Consider the following 16452-nt stretch of genomic DNA (forward strand, 5'->3'; position numbering starts at 1 on the left):
TTAAAATCGTTTATTCATCCCTTGCCATCGTCATTTTAGAATAGATTTTGAAATTTTTTGTTTGAACCAAATTCAAATACAGAGCATGGTCTGTTGAAAATATGAAATCCTGTAAAAGAAAATAAGAGCAGATTTCATTCCTATGTATAAAGTTGCCAAGAAAAAACCACATTCAGAATGTCGAATAAAAGTATTATTCGATTTATTTAATATACATCATGACAGTCTTGGTAGTTCTGGGCGTGGAACGAGAACCCAACCATCATCGCCAGGAACAGTTTGATGATCGTTTGCCGTTTGATAGCACAAAGCCACAGATTTTGCTCTCATTATTTCCAATTGGCGTTTAAGATTGCGGTACAATTTTACAAGAGATTCCTATAAATAATAATGTTCAAATGAAATATTTTATGAAAGATGAAATTTATAGGCCCTTGTATATAAAAAAAACGACTATTGGATAGAGCAAAAAACTTTAACAATGCAAAGAAACGACCAGGCCACCTTTTCATCCTGAAGTTTCTGAAGTTCGAGTTGATTGAGAGCGTCGGTGCTCAAACTTTCCAATGTTTCACTCTTGTGTTGTCCAAGAAGAGCAATCTCTGTTTGAACCTTAAGATACTCCTGAGCGAGTTGTTTATGTTGTTGGAAAATGTCTTGTGAAAGTCGTGAGTTATAATCGGGCGTTAGGGGTCGCAATTCAACGTCCAATAAACGGTACATGTTGTCCAATTCGCTATCTATTAGGATAAGAGGGTTTCAAGTAGGTCGGTTTGGAAGAGCCATTCAATTGAAGGCATTTCAATCCAGTTAAAATTGTTGGACACACTCACGCTGAAGAGTTTTATTGATATTATGATTCTTCGAAAGCACCTTATCCAATGATTCCAAGTTACGTATTTTCCAAGAAGAATCAGTTTGGCTCAATTCCCATGCATCCTGAAGCAAAAAAATTAATGCAAATGAAAAACTTTGAAACTGAAGAAACGCTTCAATTTTGATTTCGAATCAATTTTCTACAAACAGCTCTTCAAACTGGAAAATTACTCAAACTACTTCAAGAATTTGTTTCTGTTAATTGACAGTTGTTTATTCTAAATGTTCTACCACAGAATCTATCAGCAACGTGATCAAATATTTTATACGACAATTGAACGTGTACTTGTTGAATGTACTATACTCTCATCGTTTATTTATCTTTCCAAAAACAACGCAAATCGTGTACGCTCGATTGAGCCCTCTTTCAAACGGACACAAAGCGAATGAAATGAATAAATAATAGTTTTTTAGATCAATCGATCAACTGAAGTCTGATTGGCTGATGCGATCATCCACTTTTCAATGAAGTGCACATAAAATCATACTAACCGGATCACACTGTATGTGCAGCGGTTGCAAGGGTGGATTGCCATTGTCGGGTATTTGCGACGATAACGTTAGAACAGTCCTTTCGTATTTGGGCATCCAACAAGCAGCCTCGTTATTTTCCTCATCGTTTGTCTCGGGAATATCGCTGCCTGAATTCAAATGTGAAAGTCAATAAATTCGGATAAAATGCGTAGGCATATGCCAATAGATCCGGTGAATAATGAACGTACTTTCAGGAGATGCGGATGAATAGTCGAGAGGCTCCGGGTGGCCGAGAAAAAACTCAGAAAGATGCGTCATAATTCGCACCACTTCGTTCATCGATGGACGTTCCTCAGGAATCTTTCGCCAACATCTGCAGTACGAAAAATAATGAATGATATGCGGATACAAATTTAATCACATAACGTACTGTACAATAAGTTGCTCGATCGGTCTCGGACAACCTTCCAGTAACGGTGGTCTCTGACCGATATGAACTGCCCACATAATCCGATAGGCAGAACCGCCTATGTCGTCGAAAGGTTTTCGTCTTGACAGAATTTCCCACAGTATAACGCCCCAGCTGAATACATCACATTTTTCTGTGTATCGTGAACCTTCGAAAACCTCTGGAGCCATCCATGCCGCTGATCCTTTGTTATTTGTCATGTAGGTATTCAGATCACAGGCTGTACCAAAATCGCATATCTTGAGTGTGCGACCACCGAATACGAGTAACAAATTTGGGGGTTTTAGATCCCTGGAAAAATATAAGGATGTTGATAAGTTCACTTTGAATAAAGTTTGGTAAAAAGAAATGTAGAATTTTCATCAGTCAGTCATGGTAATTATAGTGGAAAGCGAATTGAGGAATTTGAGAAACTTTATGCTTGTTTAGATACAACAACCATTAAGAATTCCAGCTTAACGGAGTCCAAAGTTGTTCTAATGTTAAGAAAAACGCCAATATACAATTGCTTACCTGTGTATGAGTGGCTTTGGTTTCATGTTATGCAGGTAGGCTACTCCGTTGGCGCATTGAAGGGCCCAACTAATAGCATGAGCAGCTGTGTACCTCGGTTGTGGCTCACAATGCAGAACTAATAAAAGTACAACAAAAATAATGATGCATGTAGAAAAGGGCTCGCATATGAGCCTGTGTGATCATCCAAAGTGGTTCTCTCACTGTACCGTTATAGAGAGATCCCCCTTCGGCATACTCCATTACCAGGCAGACGGGATTTCTTGTACATGCTCCATACAATCTTACGATATTTGGATGCGCAACTCGTGACAATTGTCGTACCTCCACTGCAAAAGCTCTTCTTTCTCCTTCGGTGTCTATGTGCTTTATGGCCACATAACGGCCTCTCCATCTTCCTTTCCAAACAACACCGAACGACCCTTTCCCAACCACCTACTCGATGTATGAAATATTCGTTAGCTCCATATCAGTTACTGGTTAATTTATTATCAAAAGTTTAATCCATTTTTACACACTGGGTCTATAAAACTTCAAGAGAGATTCGAGAATGGCAACTTTTTTTTAGGGTCTCCGAGGCCTACGTTTGTACTCGTAGGGTTGAATCTCATCATACCTCTTCAGTTTCAATTTCATCGTAATCAATCTCTTCGACGAATTGTTGCGTCAGCTGACCGAGACTCGTTTGTTGTTGCGCCCGGTCGGACGTGCTCGACAACACTCCACCTGTCACCGCTGAGTTTGATCTCCCATCTTCCACCAATTGTATTTGGTTCCCCCTTGACTCCTTCCCGTTCTCACTCATTCCAACTGTTTGTTTTGTCCGTTTTTAGTGTCGCAAATAGTTTGACTCACAACGCGAAACAGCAGCATCACCACACGACAGAACATTTCTCACATTTCTTACTTTTTGTCCTCTACCTTCTTTACGCGCATTCTATTTCGCAGTAGGATGGATGGGTATTGCAAGTTGTGGCGCTTCAATCGCTTCGAACACTGTTTGTTTACATACAGTACGACGATACAGTGTTTCACATTCACATACTGTTTACAAAATTAGCTCATGTTCAATTCAACTGATGTATCGTTCAACTCGCTGCTTTATAGATTTTTGCACTTCGTGTTCTATCCCAGTAATCCGTCGAGCAATTTTTTAATTCAGCTTTTCGTCATGGGAACTATCACTAACGATAACGGTGACGAGTTGACCGCAATCTTCTTTATATCAGCTCTATATAACTGTATAGCAGCTTCCCACACTACAGGTCGATATAGGGTGCCAGCGACGGCGCCTTCTTTCACAATCGATAAGGACTTGACTCGTTCCCGACGAAGCTTCATCTCTTTCGTACATTAGTCGTGTTTCTTGATTGCTGCTGTCAAATACACGAATCACTCGTAGTTTATTATCGCAACGATTTTTTTTTCGGACTTCACAAATTTACGAACGAAGCATGGCTCAAATCGTTTCTGAAAGACCAGCTGATGAAAAAAGTTATATTTTGGATGCAAGAAAAAATTATGAAGACGTAAGTTTAATATCAATATTTGTTTGTTGTTAGCTTCTTTTGACAATTCTAAACAATCGTGAAAGTATGCTTAATTTAACGAACACATGACAGTAGTGCAGTTTCTTTTATACTTATTATGTCAACAAGTATGTACATGTTGACAGGGTGGCAGCCTTGGTACAGATGACTCTTACGACGACATGAGACAGCTTGTCAGGGTAAGCAAGTGACATGACTATGAGACCTTTTTCAACTCTCTAATGCAATCAGCTATTCTGGACAATAATTATGCCAATAATAGTAGCGGCGCTTGTCATCTGCAAGGCACCTTCTGTATCAAAATACTGAAGTATTTTGCTGCATAACAGCTATATAAATAAAAAAAGGCATGTAATTATGGAATCGTCACCATTGACTATGAAGCATAATTGGGAAAAAAGAACTTTGCCAAATTCATAACAAAATGCATGTATGAGACGATCAAAGCCACCTCAAGTCTAATTGACCAGAATTTTATTGGTCTCTTACTCAATGATTCTGGCTGGAAAAGAGCTTGGATTCGCGTAGTGAACCAATCAGCCTACAACGAAGTTATTACTTATTTTGTAGAACAAATTAATAACACAATATTCAATATTTGATATGATGAGGGTATTCATAAAATAAACACAAGCCAGGCATATTCATTATATTGAAACATTTACTTCAAGCCATATAGGAACATGAATAAATAGAAAAAACATCAGTTGAAAAAATACAGTAGTGAACTTTGTGCCTGTCCCTCAATAAAGATTTGAAAAATACATTGAAACTCGAGTGGTAATATTGGCTGTGATAATACTAACGAATAAGTGTCGATTTGTGATTGTCAGATTTAAGTTTTGTGGATAGAATCATCCGCTCATTCAAATAAATATTTTAAATCAAAATCATTCTCAATATATGAAGAGTGGGAAAATAAAAAATCTCATAGTCTTTACAAGCTGCGAGTTATGGTAGGAAACAACAAAGTTGTTATTTATCTCATTTAAAAATAGCATAATTCACCTCTGAAAATCATTCAAAACGTTGGAAGAAACTTCGTATTGAAACGCGACAGTGAATAGCTCGATTGAGCTATTGAGATTTTTCCAATTTTTTTAGTAAGTACTCGGAGTGAGCCGTTGCAATGGCTTTCGCTTATGCTGACCTTGAGTTTGATGACGTAAAAACAACATCGAATGTCGTCTCTAATATCGTATCGAATGTTTCAAAAGTTTTTAAATAATTTTTTTTCCCCAAGAGCTACGAATTGATTGATATCATGTTTATATTTCGATTTTTCTTCCCCCCCCCCCCCCCCCCCTCCCCCCAAGACAAAAACAAATTTTCTCAAAGCTTTAATTTCGTGGATGTTTTATATAACTTTTGAAAGCATATTAGTATTGGTGTATGTGAATGAAAATCCACAAAGCGGACGGTAGCCCTCATTCATCTGCTTCTCAATGTTACATCGTTACGAAGAAATAAGCAAGTGGATCAATGTCATTGACATTGAATATATTTTTAAAGTAGAAACCATAAGTAGCCACAAGAAGAAATAATTATTACTCAACAATGTTATCATTAAGAACGAAATTTCTGTAAATGTACTCAAACCACACGCAAGATAACTTTTTAGGAGGATGAAAACGAATCGGGAAAATTCACGAGTCTGCCCCTGGCGAGTTTTAATTTCATCAACTCTATCATCGGAAGTGGAGTAATCGGTATACCGTACGCGTTGCATCAATCTGGATTTGGTCTTGGAATCATGCTATTGATATTAGTCGCTATCCTGACTGATTATTCATTGATTCTGATGGTCCGAAGTGGGCATCTGTGCGGTGAGATGAGCTACCAAGGATTGATGCGAGCCAGTTTTGGACGTCCAGGATTTTATATACTTACAGCACTGCAATTCATCTATCCGTTCATAGGTGAGCAATAATTGGAATGAAATAAGGGAAGAAGATAGAAGAGCATTGTTGTAACGAGTTTAATTTGCAGCCATGGTATCTTACAATGTTGTTGTCGGGGACACTGTGACCAAAGTTATAATCAGACTGACCGGAATGGAAGAGGATAGCATATTGGGCCAACGGCAAGTAGTTGTACTTCTAGCAACGCTATGCATCACAATACCGCTGTGTCTGTACAGAAATGTGGCACGTCTCGCTAAAATTTCTTTCCTCTCGTTGGTTTGCGTTGGTTTTATTCTTGTGGCAATATTCATCAGGATGGGTAGCATGTCATCGGTGGTGTAAGTAGTACCAAATTTTCTGTACTCACCGACGAGCTCGGTGAATTAACGAAAACCAATTAAGGAGTATGTACATTGAGAGATAATATGAATAATAAAACGCAGGCCTAAACACGTGGACAGTTGGAGATTCGCCAACTTACCAGGAATCATACCGTCGGTTGGTATAATGGCTTTCGCCTTCATGTGCCATCACAACACCTTTTTGATCTACGGTTCGATCGAGCGAGTGACCCAAGAGAAATGGGACATAGTTACTCACTGGTCCCTTCTGACATCTTTTTTGGTAGCAGCAGCTTTTGGTGTCGCCGGTTACGCTACGTTTACCGCTTATGTACAAGGCGATCTTATGGAAAATTATTGCTGGGACGATGACCTCATGAATATTTCGAGAATAATGTTCAGCGGAACGATACTTCTCACCTTTCCGATCGAGTGTTTTGTCACCAGGGAAGTTATCATGACTGCAATCAAGGGAACTCCGGATGGTCAAAGCGCCGGTGACAATCATGACATTTATATCCCGGAGTCGGATCGTCGGTACCTCGTGATCACGATGGCGATAATAGTTACTGCTTATCTGATATCGATGTCGACCGACTGCCTCGGTGTCGTCCTCGAGCTCAATGGCATACTGGCTGCTGTTCCTTTGGCTTACATTCTACCAGCTCTTTGCTATTTGAAACTCGAAGAGGGAAGCATCTGGTCGGTAAGAAAACTCCCAGCTCTTGGTCTACTGCTGGCAGGTGTTCTCGCAGCCCTGTCTGGTCTCTTTCTAGTCATATTCAACAACGATACCGCACAGTCTTGTGTGCACGGTAAAATAATGTCATACTGCATGGAAAACTCGACGACAACTCCTCCTACCTTAGATTCCTCCACCGTTAGAGAACCACTTGGAAAAATAATCGACGATGCAACGACAACACTTGCGAGCTTTATAAAAACCCCTTCGACCACTGTTACGAATTATTATACAACTAGCACCGAAACTATATCTAGTAAATCTCAAATTATTTCGAAATTGATAGCCAATTGATGAATCCATTGCCCACTTTTGGTGAATATACGCGCATGTGTGCGTCTGTACTAATTCACATTTATATAGTTTTGTGTGTAGCACAGCATTCACTCAACACTTACGCACACACCAAAGAAATCGGTTATATTCCGTTTGCCTCTTCCTCGGTGGTGTTCGAATTTCAAATCGTCTCTTTACATTCCAACACTTTTAGTTTCACTCTTCTATGCTTTTTTTTTATTAGCAAGATGAGAATATTAACTGCTTTTACCCTTTAAGCCGATTTATCAGGTTTTTGGCTTCAAACGCTCTCTCGAATGGTCTTTTTTAACTCCGATCGATGACGGTCCGATCATTTTTACTGTTATTCTGGCACAATAGATGAATTCAAGTTTTTACATATTATTAGAATTAACGAGCGAAACGATGAGGAGAGGCTCGTTATGCGACTATTTTATCCTATACTTTCGTACTAGCACGTAGTTTTTATTTCATTCTGAAGCCTTCTAAAGGATGAACGATCTCCGAGGCGCTTCTAAGAATTTTGTTATTTAGTCGTAGTTTATCTTTTATTAGACAAATTTTATGTTTTCTATTTATTCACATGTGAACTGGAGTCATATTTTTTGGACATTATTTACACATACTTTGGACGTTTTTAGACGAGTATGGGAGTGAAGAGAAATTGGCATCATATATTTTATAGGTAAACACGAGCATTCTGCTACGGTCGATATTTTTTCAGCGAATCTTTATGGCATCGATCGATGCATTTACAGCTGATTTCTATATGTGTGTGCGCGCGTGTCTGTGTGTACGTGCGTTAAGTAATGTAAGTAAAAGCGAATACTAAACTTTCGTCTGTGGCTGGGGCTACGAAACGCGTTCCGTAGCCGCAGCGTGCGTTTAGCAAGTTTTCTCACCGGCCACATATGACACTAACGGTTACTAAAAATGAAAGAAAAAACCGTTACGCATATGCCAGAGAGGTTTTATTTCCACTATTTGTTTCAACCTCTCAGGCGGCGCGCAATACTTTCGCAACTGAAATCAAATCTTGCAATCAAGGCTCTATATTTAAAAAAATGTTATAGTGGTGCCACCACATTATCTTAATATATACGCGACACATAGTACCTTTTGCATTCAATTGTCATTGATTTCTTCTTAGAGCGATGCTCATAAAGTCTGAAATTACATATGTAAGAAGTGGCAGCTATTTTTGAAATAATCGAATGAAAGTAGCTCAGCGACAATATCCTGGAGGGCTCTCGTTAACTGATTTTTTGGTGTAATATTGAAACTGGCTTTTGAATGCATCGGATTCAGCTTCGTTGTCAAATTTTTTGCTCGCAGTGGAACAAAACCGAAAGTAATGCAATAAGAATGAAAGATTAGTTAAGTAGAAAAAACGTTTCTAGAAGTGAAAAGTATTGAACTATCTTTCGAGTAATTTACATGTATTTTATTATGTGTAAGATGTAAATATTTGAGATTTATGAATTTCGCGCATTTTTGACTGAAACTGTACCTCCGATGCATCATTTAATAATTCTGCAGCGATTGGAAATTTTGTTGCAAACACGAAGCTCTCGTGAGTTGATATAATTTCAATTCGCTTCAAGATACGCTTTATTTGGAGCAAAAATGGACAAATCATGATTAGCAATAAACTATTTTGTGAATGACTCGATAAAAACGACGTAGTGATTAACTTTCGAGAAAAAATAGTAATTCAAATTTGGAATTCAATTTCATGCTGTAAAGTTTGTTGGGAAAATAAGCTCGGCAAAAATCCTGCAAATAAAAGCATTAGAGCATGAGTCTTGAAAATTGGCATTTTTTTCTGATACTCGAATAACACTGGAACAGCATAGAATAATGAAGAAAAAACTGCTTCTCTCCAGCATGTACTTTCAGATCTTACAAAAGCAATCATCGCAAAAAGAGATCCTTGGCAATTGTGCTTGCAAGCAGGTGCCTTATAATTTGGATATACAAATGTGGATTGAACGCTTTAAAATACAGCGATCCTCTTCAATGAATTTCTTGATCAAAACATCCGTATGTACTACTTTAATGACGTGGTAGTCGGAATAATGGATAAACAATGAAAGTGCAACAATCTACTATAAATATATATGTATTTAATGCTTCCACAGTGGATGGTCACAGTTCCTGTGAGATCAGATTGCCAAAAAAATACAAAAGTATACAAATGGTCTTCTCCATACTACTGTACATATATATAATACTATATTTGACTGTGATGAATTCTCGATTTTTTCTTTCCAAACCCATTAATTTGTTTTTTATTATTCATTACCGCTAACGACCGTTATACCGGTGGCGACCGTACGAAATTGATGAAACTAGACGCATGCGCATAGACGGGTCTATATTTTCTGACTATTTGTGAGTGACGCGCGCGCGTATGGTGGTGTAATACACGTGGAAAAGAGCAGTCGAGAAATGATTGAATTTCATGTTATATAAGTATATTATAAATTCCAGTGTACACGTGTATGAACAACAATAAAAATGAAATCTCATTACAGCAGAATATATGAATAATTCAGTTAAATCCTCCAGCGAGTGATTCATCTCAACAAATGTTGTATTATGTCGAACCAATACCAAAGAGGTTAGTATACATCATGGCCGCCGATGGACTGTCTTGGCTACAAGTTGCTACAGAAGCTGGAGACGATATTCAATATCGTGTGCTATCGCAACTAGGCACCCGAGAACTCTCATCCGCTTCGGCGATTTGAACTTTATCTCATACTAAACTTCGTGCTCGGTATCTGTATATCGCTCTCCGACCGTATTTATCCTCTCGTTAATCACTCGTCCGCATTTTTTTTGCCCTCGCAATCCTCTTCGGGTCCCAATGTTTTCTTTTATTTCAGTCCCGCTATACCATTCAATTTCATAATTCTATCCTCTCTGTCTTCGTTTATCATTAATTTTGTCAAATTGTCATGAATTCTGACGGCAATGACTCTTGATCGATACAATTTTAGATTTATCAATTTTTCATGAAACGAAATGTTATTTTTTTACTGTGTTTCAACATTTTCCATCGCAGTGTGTACGGATCTTATGATAGAATTTCTCGAGGTTGCATTCAATAATATCCTCTACTCGAGGAAGCTTTATCCGAGCGAGGCGTTCACTGAAAAAAAAATATACTCGACGGCATCGCATTTTTGTCAACATCCAGAAGTCAACGAGTATCTAAAAAATGTACTGAAAGCTATCAAAATAATGGTCGCCTCAGATCCAGATACCGGTGTAACAGTCAATTTCACCATATTCGATGATCAAAAGGTTCCTATCGAAAAATATGTTTTCAATATATACACCGCCGAAAATGGCCGCCCGTTGGAGTGCGTATACTTTTATTGTTTTATCCATTAAATTATAATTGAAAAAAAAAAAAAAAATAAGTCAACCATTTACGGGAACTTAGTAGTATCCAAATTTACGACCGGAGAAAATAATCGATTTTTAAAAATACATACCATAAAAATCACACCTGCATATACGAAAATCGAAGATTAATAATGTCTTGTCAGGGCAGGTTTATAAAGAATTATGAAAAACTACCATTATTTGTACTTGCAGAGAGGATCCTTACTTTTTCAAAACGGAGGATCACATCAGAGCGATCTGTCTAAAACTATGCATGGCAACGTCGTATTTGACATTGTTGCCGGACAACTCGAGCTTTACAGTAGAAGTCGAATCTTCGCAAGGAGCATACGTTGCTTTAACCAATAAAGATACATTTCAAAATTTTCCGTGGATGTTGAGGGAGCGCGGATCGGTCGTCAATCTTGACTCTGCTTTACTTCCGTTAACGTGTGTCAAAAGTGAATCTCTCGGAATCGAATGTTATATTTTGAAAAATAAAGTGCCTTCGTAACTGTATAGCGTGCGATATATTTCTCGTTCGTGCCAAATTTTCCATGACTTCCAAAAATTCTCTACTCCTGTTCGAATATTTTCGAAACAGAAGAAAACAACGAAAAAAAATTCAAAAAAACACAAAATTGAGTTTCGACAGATCACCCTCAAAAAGAAACGATAATAGATCTGGCCAAATACGCTGTGTATAATATGTGCTTAGAAAAATATAAAAAACTCGAGTGTACTTCAAATAATAACATATTTTTAATCTCATACGTGTTCTGTTGAATATATTAACAATAAACGTTCAGCAGTTTGAATATCTGTTTTCATAATACAGAATTCACCAGTGAATAGAAAAGGTTGGAATGTGTGAAATATGACCGTTGCCCACGCCGTTGAAATAGCGCTGTTGCCACAACCGTGAACACGATTGGAACTTGGAACTCTTCTAAATACTGCAAAGCTTGAAATAACAAGGTCTTCGACCCAGCTCCAATTGTGTTGTACTGAAAATTTTTCAATCAAATTAATATCAAAAGGTTTTTTTTCGAAAAAGTATTTTTTCAACGTAGGCTTGTTTTCTTTGATGTTTTTGCCAACATTATTGCTATTCTGACCGGGAGTTGTTAAAAGCAGTGATTTTAGAAGGAGCTCCAAGGAAAATTGATGGAAATTTTCTTTAAATTGTTATGCATAAGTTTGAGATTTTTTTTGTCTTCCACCTTTTGCATTTAATTTTGTTATTGTTATTTCAAGGATTCATAGTTTTTCATCGTATATCTTTCACTACGTAAAAAAGAATAAACTTAAAAAAATAATCCTATAAGGGACCCCCATATAAAATTATATACCAAATTACTCAGAATGATGCCAGGAATAACACAGGATGGAACGAAAAGAAATTCGATAATGTTCAAGTGTCAAAACTGTTTGGATTCTTGCTGAAATCGTTCAATTTATTTTGGCCATGGTTAAAAAATGGATTGCGATTCTTTTTTTTTATCCGGAAGCTGCTGCGCGTTTCGATCATCGAGGCGTGTTGGGATATTGTTGAAAAAAAAGGTTTTAGAATTGGAGACATTTTCGTCAGCCATCATACCTTCTGGTTTTCCTTGAATGCTTCGATGAGAGCTCAGCTTTTAAGAAATACCAAACACTATCTTCTCCGTGCTTTTTTTTCAACGGCCTCTCAAATTCTGGTCCCTCCGGCAGCACCAATGATTTCCGCGAATTTTTGAAGTGGTTATCGAGGTGCAAATTTTTTCCACGGACGACATCACGGTCGGGGGTTGCGCCGGTTGCGCGTAGGCCATCGGTCTCACTAGCGATTTTCTATAAAGGGTAAAAAAATGACGATTATTCTAATTCTTTTTTTTTTTTTTTAATAAATGAGGAATCTCCATTCGTTTGCAACTAACCTGTCGATAATCGTTAGGGCTTTTGGACGTGGTGCCAATTCCATCTTTCGAAACGTTTACATAGTTAAGAACGTGACAGTTAACGATTCCGATCGTAAGAAAGCAAAACGCAAAAAATTTGAGAGATTCAGCCATTGTCGGTACGCAATTGTATACTAAATTTCGCTTCGATGGATAATTACGAATATTACGAGTGCGCGACGGAGAAGAATTTTTTGAGAACTCTTTTGGGTGAGCAGAAATTTTTGAGCTTTTATACGTGTACGCCAAACTGATATTATTTTTACAGGTGAGCATTCTCCCTATTTGATTATGACGTATATAACATTTCCATAATGAGTGATAGTGCCACTACAAAATTATACACTGAGCGTTTATTGTTGATCCAATTGTTACGCTGGATTCTATTGTGTGACGATGCGACACTTGCCCGGCACCTCAATTACTTCGAAATACGCGAAAATTATTAGTACTACTGACGTCAGTATAGAAAAAAACGTTACGCCGGCGTTTTTTAGAATATATTTATGGAATCGATATCCATCAGCTGTGTGTACTTATATCATAACATATTTCGAAAAAAATATATTTCAGGCTACAGCTTGTAAACAATTATGATGCTCAGCCATGCGGAGACGCAATTTGAAAAAAAAAATCTAGGTTTCTTTCTTCCAGAAAAATGAAAGTTCTAAGTATCATGTTCTCCTTTCTTCAAATATTTTTTCAAACAGGACGTAACTTTTGTTTTCGTCGAAATGTCAAGGGTTCCTTCTAAAAGGGTTAATATGTTTCTGAGCTATCTTTCTCGCACTCGCGTGTAACATTTGTATACAACGCGCCCTTATTGTTTGTAAACACCACTATCTTCCTCACACTTATTATCATGCCGGCTTCGCAGTGTTCCATTCAGAAGACTCATGCGCAAATCCGTCGTCACTTCCATAAGTACGAAAGAGATCGAAGATGACATATTGGTCGGCATGAGAGTATTCAAGACATTTCCGAAACAAATCGACTACCTGGTTATTCGGTATCACATAGAAGCTTCACAGTACAGTTGCTATACGCATCGTAATTCGTTTTCGAATAATTTATGAAAATGATAAACATCTGTACCTGAGATTTCTACTTGAAAAACATCTCAAAGTGAGGTTAAAGTGAACTAACGGCTTAACTAACGAGAGCAATTTTGATACATCGGGACGTGAAATTTAAATTCTCGAAGAAAGCAACGAAAAATCGAATCAGAAAACGGGCCGGTACTGAATTCCATCGACATCTGAAGAATCATTGCCATGTCTATTATTTTTAAAGTAACGAAAAACCAATTAATGCAGATCGCTAATTGGCAAAAAAGTCGCTGTAGTCTGACAATGAACTCTGTAAATCCGATCATTATAAGAAATGCATCTGGTAAATCGTTGGTCTATAAAGAATATGGTGAACCTAGCAAAGTTTTGGTGCTGACAAGTGCACAAGAAAAAAAGCCACAGGCCAATGAGGTGGGATTACACATAGTCTCGCTATTCATTTATCCATTCGATTCCATATGAGCATGAGTTTCAGGTCTCTGTAAAATGGCTATTGGCACCTGTCAATCCAGCAGACATCAATACAATTCAAGGCAAATATCCCAGTAAACCACAGCTCCCAGCTGTACCGGGTAACGAAGGTCTTGGGGAAATTATAGAGGTCGGTTCCGGAGTGACTGCTTTTAAGCCTGGAGACAGAGTTGTACCAAATGGAAGTAATTTGGGTACTTGGACTTCGTATGCTACATACGCCTCAAATCAACTGCTGAAGGTTATAAACTTTCAAGTTCTCTGTCCCTTTAACTCCAATTTCTCTTGACAGATACGTACAATGAAAATGGCTTGGATTTTAGTAGAAAAATCATTAATACTACTCAAATGAAAATATAACTGAAAGGCTTTTCCAGAAGTTAATTTTGCAAACCTTTGCTTCCTTCACTCGGAACCTTCCTAAACTTCCTAGACTCGGAGCAGTTCTACCGTTTTCACAGTTTATATTAAAATTTCAATCCAGATTCCACAAAGTATTGCAGCTGTCGAGGCATGTATGCTAAACGTTAATCCTTGTACCGCATACAGAATGCTTATGGATTTTGTAAAATTAGAACCGGGTGATTGTGTTATTCAAAATGGTGGTAATTCAGCTGTGGGACAATTCGTCATCCAATTGTGTAGAATTTGGAAACTCAAAAGTGTTAATATTGTACGGGATAGACCAGACATTGACAAACTGAAGGTATGCGTCTTTTTTTACCAGTAAATATTTTGTTTTTTATTGTCCATCATTCACATTTGGTTTATAATAATTACAGTCTGAGCTCACCCAGCTGGGTGCTACATGGGTGTTGACGGAGCAAGAATTCCGTAAAACGGATTTATTCAAAAGTGGAAAAGCTGAGAAACCATTGCTAGGACTTAATTGCATCGGTGGTCAGAATGCGCTGGATCTCCTTCGACAGATCGGTCATGGTGGAACCATGGTAACTTATGGAGGAATGTCACGAGAACCCGTCACTGTTCCAACGTCTGCTCTCATTTTTAAGGTTTGCTTTTATCTTACAGGCTTGTTCCCAGATTCTCGGGATTGATAAATTTTCAGGAACTGTTCTAAATTTTTTTATAATTTCAAGTAGGACCTAATTCTCAGAGGTTTTTGGATGACTGCTTGGACAAAAGAAAATGAAAAAAGTCAACAACGATTAGACATGATCGAGCATCTCGGTAAATTATTTGAATCCAAAGAACTACGAGCTCCTCCCCATAAGCTCGTGCCCTTGAGTAAATATCACGAGGCGATTGAAAAGACTTTGAAACTTGATGGAAAAACCGGCGTCAAGTATATTCTCGACATCTCTACTTGAGCTAAATTCCAATGTTAACTGTGGATTCTTCATTCGATCGTTAACGCGTACGTAACCATTTCAGTTTTATTTCAGACATCAACATTCTTCATTTTTTTATCTATTATTTGACGAGACGCAAATTTTACATACTTTAGCAATTTTTTTTTCGTTTCGATACAACCGCATATTTCGTTATCTTCTTTATGTTATCAGTGGTACAGAAGATAATGGAATTTTCAGCTGTTTCAGGAACATCAACTTTTATTAAACAGACGACATTCGAAAGCTGATACACATGGAAATCGAACGTGATCGAAACTCTCTGAAAATATAGCATTGGGACGGAAACCTAACTGAAATGCTATGATACGTTTTTATACTCATTTTTCCACTAGACGCCTTCGTAGCCATGCATGAGAGTGTGTATGGAAATAAACGAATTTCGATCGAAGCTGGAATTCTCGAAGGCTTTTCGTCTCTCATTTCCAGAGCATGAATCCTTACATCATTAAAATAACTGAAAAATTAATCCTCATAAAAAATGTATTCTAAATAACTGGCTAAATCACGGAATTAATGTGGTAATGTTGAATCCATTCAAACTTTTCCATGCTATTTTGTTTCTCTGCTCGATCACTGCTGTTTTAACCAATTATGCTCGATTCAGAAGATTATGAGTTCATACAATTTCCTGAAATGTAAGTTAAAGATCGTGGATTGGATGTCTTACCCAAGTTGGTGGTATATTAGGGAAAAGTATAGTCTCTGTGAGCCTCGGGCCAGCAGATGACAGGGCTGTCAACGTACTTTCGTCCCGAGACTTTACCGAGTCTCTTGATATGAGAAGCAGTTCAATTAAGATAATCATGCTATATAAATGTAAATCGACATATGAAAGGCTTCAAAATTGAAGTTTTTATTACCTTCCGCAACGAAAAGGCCTTGAACGTAGTATAATATTTGCTCATTAAATGATGAAAGTTGACGCAAACTTTCCTAATCTTCTCAACTATCCAGTTAACGTAAATAATAGAAAAAAAAAAGTTCATTATATCGAGCGGATAAACTTCTGAAAAGCGGAAACCGAATTTTGAGC

At 37.7% G+C, this 16452-nt stretch overlaps 5 protein-coding genes across 9 annotated transcripts; 3 read left to right on the top strand and 2 right to left on the bottom strand.

The window, feature by feature from the left end:
* Positions 1 to 171: 171 nt before the first annotated feature.
* LOC122414246 (mitogen-activated protein kinase kinase kinase 7-like) lies at positions 172 to 3278 on the bottom strand. The gene is made up of 9 exons (XM_043425335.1): positions 2949 to 3278; positions 2542 to 2767; positions 2333 to 2450; positions 1781 to 2110; positions 1599 to 1723; positions 1369 to 1517; positions 834 to 939; positions 505 to 740; positions 172 to 378 (listed from the first exon to the last, which is right to left on the bottom strand). The coding sequence occupies exons 1-9, from the start codon at positions 3135 to 3137 to the stop codon at positions 217 to 219; spliced, it is 1641 nt and encodes a 546-aa protein (XP_043281270.1). The 5' UTR covers positions 3138 to 3278; the 3' UTR covers positions 172 to 216.
* Positions 3279 to 3366: 88 nt separating this feature from the next.
* LOC122414248 (putative sodium-coupled neutral amino acid transporter 11) lies at positions 3367 to 9708 on the top strand. The gene is made up of 5 exons (XM_043425336.1): positions 3367 to 3861; positions 4008 to 4061; positions 5504 to 5801; positions 5872 to 6124; positions 6230 to 9708. Exons 1-5 carry the CDS (start codon positions 3787 to 3789, stop codon positions 7161 to 7163), a joined length of 1614 nt encoding a protein of 537 aa, XP_043281271.1. The 5' UTR covers positions 3367 to 3786; the 3' UTR covers positions 7164 to 9708.
* Positions 9656 to 11081, top strand: PolZ2 (DNA polymerase zeta subunit 2). 2 transcript variants are annotated; one of them, XM_043425355.1, is made up of 3 exons: positions 9656 to 9789; positions 10237 to 10537; positions 10776 to 11081. In XM_043425355.1, exons 1-3 carry the CDS (start codon positions 9768 to 9770, stop codon positions 11074 to 11076), a joined length of 624 nt encoding a protein of 207 aa, XP_043281290.1. In that variant the 5' UTR covers positions 9656 to 9767; the 3' UTR covers positions 11077 to 11081. The 2 variants fall into 2 exon arrangements, with proteins under 2 accessions (XP_043281290.1, XP_043281289.1); XM_043425354.1 differs by lacking the exon at positions 9656 to 9789 and having other exon boundaries at positions 9814 to 10537.
* A 224-nt stretch (positions 11082 to 11305) lies between these two features.
* On the bottom strand, positions 11306 to 13266 carry LOC122414256 (uncharacterized). Its single transcript, XM_043425356.1, has 3 exons — positions 12482 to 13266; positions 12163 to 12395; positions 11306 to 11569 (listed from the first exon to the last, which is right to left on the bottom strand). The coding sequence occupies exons 1-3, from the start codon at positions 12776 to 12778 to the stop codon at positions 11512 to 11514; spliced, it is 588 nt and encodes a 195-aa protein (XP_043281291.1). The 5' UTR covers positions 12779 to 13266; the 3' UTR covers positions 11306 to 11511.
* Positions 13267 to 13402: 136 nt separating this feature from the next.
* Positions 13403 to 15807, top strand: LOC122414252 (enoyl-[acyl-carrier-protein] reductase, mitochondrial). 4 transcript variants are annotated; one of them, XM_043425345.1, is made up of 7 exons: positions 13405 to 13740; positions 13819 to 13983; positions 14048 to 14284; positions 14528 to 14749; positions 14826 to 15056; positions 15147 to 15421; positions 15597 to 15807. In XM_043425345.1, exons 2-6 carry the CDS (start codon positions 13855 to 13857, stop codon positions 15372 to 15374), a joined length of 1047 nt encoding a protein of 348 aa, XP_043281280.1. In that variant the 5' UTR covers positions 13405 to 13740; positions 13819 to 13854; the 3' UTR covers positions 15375 to 15421; positions 15597 to 15807. The 4 variants fall into 4 exon arrangements, with proteins under 4 accessions (XP_043281281.1, XP_043281279.1, XP_043281280.1 ...); XM_043425344.1 differs by having other exon boundaries at positions 13404 to 13983; positions 15606 to 15807; XM_043425343.1 differs by having other exon boundaries at positions 13405 to 13983.
* The last annotated feature ends 645 nt before the right edge of the window (positions 15808 to 16452 follow it).

This window comes from Venturia canescens, chromosome 7 (genome assembly GCF_019457755.1).
Source record: "Venturia canescens isolate UGA chromosome 7, ASM1945775v1, whole genome shotgun sequence".
Classification (NCBI taxonomy): Eukaryota; Metazoa; Arthropoda; class Insecta; order Hymenoptera; family Ichneumonidae; genus Venturia; species Venturia canescens.